A 4,272-nucleotide genomic window follows, 5' to 3' on the forward strand; every position below is an offset into this window, starting at 1 on the left:
CTTTATTTGATTGACTTCGACTGAGTATTAAAAATAAATTGGGTAGGGGGCAAACCACATGGGCAGGGGCTGGTAAATAGTTTCTCCCGCCTGGATATTTGCCAAACTTCCCCATTGAAAAACACTTTATTTTCATGTGCCATTTGCATAAATAGCCACTTTAATGCTACGGTTTAAAACGATCACAAGTTAGACTTTTTAACTTTAGCCCTTTTTTCTTTTTCTTTTTTTAACTCCACTCACATTCTTCACCTTGAAACTAAAGGTGTTAGCTTGATTTGTTTCTTCGCAAAATACCAAATGAAGACTGTTCAAGTATTTGGATGAACCATAAGCAGTAATATTGCTCAAACAATCTCTTCATATCTTATCAAGCTATTTCCATGTGAATTCATAGAGAATGCTTCTCGGAAGCTCACTCTGATGCCACTATAACAATATGATAATATGATAACGAATAAGTAAAAAATAGAATTCTAGATTAAAATCCCCCAATAAATACAAGTTTGACATTTCGTTTTCATTTCCCTGGACAAATATTCAAGCCTCTTGACCCTGCTGGGACATCCCATAAGTTCAAGCCTCTCCTACATCACGTCTCTGTGGAACAAGAAACAGCTACACTTACAAAAATCTTGCAGGTGAAACAGAAGCCAGCTTTCCCAACTGAGTATCTCGACATATACAGAACTTGAAGTTACCAGCTCTAAGATATTAGAGTATATCAACTGACGAAGTTACTTGTATCATATCCAAAATTACAAGTGTCGGCTAACATACAGATTCGATACGGGTTGTAGGAATCAAATAATTCCAAGTGACTGACTACACATGGATCAACATCTTGAAACAGTATGTGCCGAGGAGAAACCAACCAATAAGAACAAACATGAAAATTACCAGGTAAGCAAGGAAAGTCCCTCCTCCAAAGATGAGTCCTAAACCAAGCACAACAAGAGGCGGTAAATAGGTTTTAACTATAGATGTTTTATTTACCCAACGTCCCTTGAGGAAAATGAAAATGGCCAGGTTGACTACATTCCATCCACCAGCCTGAAACCCCAGCCTGTTTAAGCCATTAGCTACAAAAGAGTGGCAGTTGCAAGTGAAAATGCTGTAAGACAGGTGTTGGAATTCTTGAATGCTCTTCCTCAAGGCAGCATCCCACGTGTCCACATGGCTTGCAGATTCATCATCGTTCTGGACATACTCACTTGTATGTTCAGCTGAATAAGGAGATATGCAGCAGCACTGTAGGCCATAAAAGGGACGAAAAGAAAGTGAATATATGTCGCAACCAACCCGCCAAAAAGAAAAATCAATGAATCCTACTCAATCACATCATAAAGTTAATAGATCTGCTTGGATGGAAAAGCTGCAGGTAGCACCTAGAACAAGGGCACAACAACCCAGTGACAGCTTGATAAGATTAAGGAGATCCATGAAGGACAGAGCACATTAGAGCAAGCAAACATACCTGTTCTCTGCTTACTTGGAAATAGCGAGTTGGTGCCCCAAATGTGAAATTGTCTACAGAAACGAAGTTTGGCCCTGCAAAGTCCAAGATTATGCCATCCTCCCTACAAATCCCTATATGCCCAATAAAGGGGATAAACCATGACAGGACAGGAAGTGGTGACCATACGATGCAGCATGGAAAGCGATCTCTTTTTGGATCAATTAGCATGGTATCCGCAAAATTATCTTCAATCATCAGAACATGATCTGGATCTACCTCAGGTGCCATTACCAGAGCTTAAACACTGGATCACAAGAACAGAGCACTCAAAAAATATTACAATTCATATGCCAATGCATTCACGTATGTCTAGTTACAACTTATGGTCTACACTCCAAAAACATGTCTCGCAGCAAAATCAAGCTCTTATGGAACACAAGAAACCAACACTGCACCGTGCCAGAATACACACAGCTTTAACATTTCATCAGCATGATAAATACATTTCCCCACATGTCCAGCAACAAAAGATGTAATGTGCTCAAAGAGTTGCCTATCTTCAAGAAAGTGTTCAAGCTAATTATCTCAAATAAGTCAAACATCCTGCAAAGCGTCACTAGAACTAACTTGAAACATGAAACGAGTTTCCTTCAGCTAGTACATTGAACCCTCTTTTGAATTAGCAATGATATACACATAGTGCTGGAATAGCTGTCACTGGTAAAAGAAAGTGCAAATGTCACTACAAAGAGTAGAAACTTGCTGCAGGCACTAATAAATTGTAGAAATGTATGAAAGAGGGTTCAGTGGTTTGACAATAACAAATCAAGTGTAGAAGCAGAGCCTGATCTAGCTTTCTAAACTTGGCCCTGAGTCAATGGTGGAGCCACATGTAATTAAGGGGGATTCAATTGAATCCCCTTCTCTCGAAAGTTATATTGTATAAATATGGTAAAAACAAAGTTTCTATACATATCTAGAATTTTTAATAGAGAAACCCTAAAAATAAGAGAAATATAGATTTAAATCCCAATTGTCACATATTTGGATCTCTTTGAAAATTCCTCGTTCTGCCATTGCGCTTTAACAAGCCTTCTGCAGCGGGTGCGACTGTTTTGGCACAGATTACATCTATATGCTTAAAGAAAACATATACAAAATAAACAGCAACCACTTCAAATTCACTGATTCTAAATCCTAGATCCGCCTACCTATAATAGGCACATTCACCTAAACCGACAATTACTCTCATATATAGCAAGAGAAACTAGGAAATTAATTCTTTTGAAACAGATAAAATACCAAAACCATCTTAACTGACTTAGCGTCTGAACCATATTCCATCAAGTACATAAAACTGCTCCACCACAAGCAATATTCAATTTTTAGCTACCGGAAATTGCTGGGATCACAATTTAGTTTTAAAGTTTCCACCTGTAATAGGTTTAGCGGAAATTGTTGAAGATTGAGAAGTGAAAGCCCTAATTTCTTTCTCCGATCTAAAACTGCATTATTGTAGCAATTCTCGTACAAGTAGGCCACTATCAGACTGGATAAATAGGTGTTTATATTCAAAATAGAAAGCATACCTTTGGCACGAAGAGGAATGGCGCTCGAAGATATGATGGAGCTTCTGTCGGATATACCGGAGTTTGCCAATTTTCACAAATCGGGACTTAATTTTATATTTGTGTTTCTTGGGTTAATTAAACTAAGGCAAAATGGCTTCCTCGTTACTTTAATGCTGTATTGTGGTCCTGGTCCGGGCTAAACGAGCCTAGGCTTAAGGCGGGCTGGCTGAGGCGGTCCCGGGCCAAAAGGTCCCAATGTGTGAAACCGACCCACGACGTTCCTAAACCCACATGGTCCCGGGCTAAATGGATCGGGCCTAACGGGCTTTTTCTGTTTCGGGCTATTTTTTTTAAAAAAAATTTTTATCTAAGGCACTTTCTTGTAAACTATATATGTATATACTGGTATTATGTGTAAACTATATATATATATATATATACTAGTATAAATTGCTTATATATAGCTATATAAATATTAGTATATATAGTATGTATATATAAGGGTGTATTATGTGTATATATAATTATATATTGCCTTATATATATATATATATATAGTTTATATGTATTAGAGATATATATAGTGCCTTATATATATGTGTATATATATATATACACACACACACACATATATAGGCTATTTTTTCACACACATATATATATATAGGCTATTTTTTAAAAAAAAAATTATGTAAGGCACTTTCTTGTAAACTATATATGTATATACTAGTATAAATTGCTTATATATAGCTATATAAATATATATAGTATATATAGTATGTATAGTATGTATAGTATGTATATATAAGGGTGTATTATGTGTATATATAATTATATATTGCCTTATATATATATATATATATATATATATATATATATATGTATATGTATGTATGTATGTATATATATATATATAGTTTATATGTATTAGATATATATATAATTTATATGTATTAGAGATATATATAGTGCCTTATATATATGTGTATGTATATATATATATACATACACACACACACACATATATATATATAGGCTATTTTTTAAAAAAAAAATTATGTAAGGCACTTTCTTGTAAATAGAAAGGGGATATATAATTCAAACTTCCCAAAAATCTTTGTAATTGCGTCCTGTCAGTAATAACATCAGGAAATTTTGAGGCAAAATCTATTGATCTCTGTATTGGGGTAATTTTTCCCTGGCAAATATTATGACCTAAAAAACGAACATTTGTTTGGAATA

The 4,272-nt window shown here is 35.1% G+C and overlaps 1 protein-coding gene across 3 annotated transcripts; it reads right to left on the minus strand.

The window, feature by feature from the left end:
* Nucleotides 1-343: 343 nt before the first annotated feature.
* On the minus strand, nt 344-3,212 carry LOC104238744 (protein RTE1-HOMOLOG). Of its 3 annotated transcripts, none has more exons than XM_009793203.2 (3): nt 3,049-3,212; nt 1,478-1,763; nt 344-1,251 (listed from the first exon to the last, which is right to left on the minus strand). In XM_009793203.2, exons 2-3 carry the CDS (start codon nt 1,745-1,747, stop codon nt 826-828), a joined length of 696 nt encoding a protein of 231 aa, XP_009791505.1. In that variant the 5' UTR covers nt 1,748-1,763; nt 3,049-3,212; the 3' UTR covers nt 344-825. The 3 variants fall into 3 exon arrangements, with proteins under 3 accessions (XP_009791505.1, XP_009791506.1, XP_009791507.1); XM_009793204.2 differs by having other exon boundaries at nt 1,478-2,176; nt 3,049-3,149; XM_009793205.2 differs by lacking the exon at nt 3,049-3,212 and adding an exon at nt 2,894-2,999.
* Nucleotides 3,213-4,272: the final 1,060 nt, after the last annotated feature.

The sequence above is a fragment of the Nicotiana sylvestris genome, chromosome 2 (assembly GCF_000393655.2).
Source record: "Nicotiana sylvestris chromosome 2, ASM39365v2, whole genome shotgun sequence".
Lineage (NCBI taxonomy): Eukaryota > Viridiplantae > Streptophyta > Magnoliopsida > Solanales > Solanaceae > Nicotiana > Nicotiana sylvestris.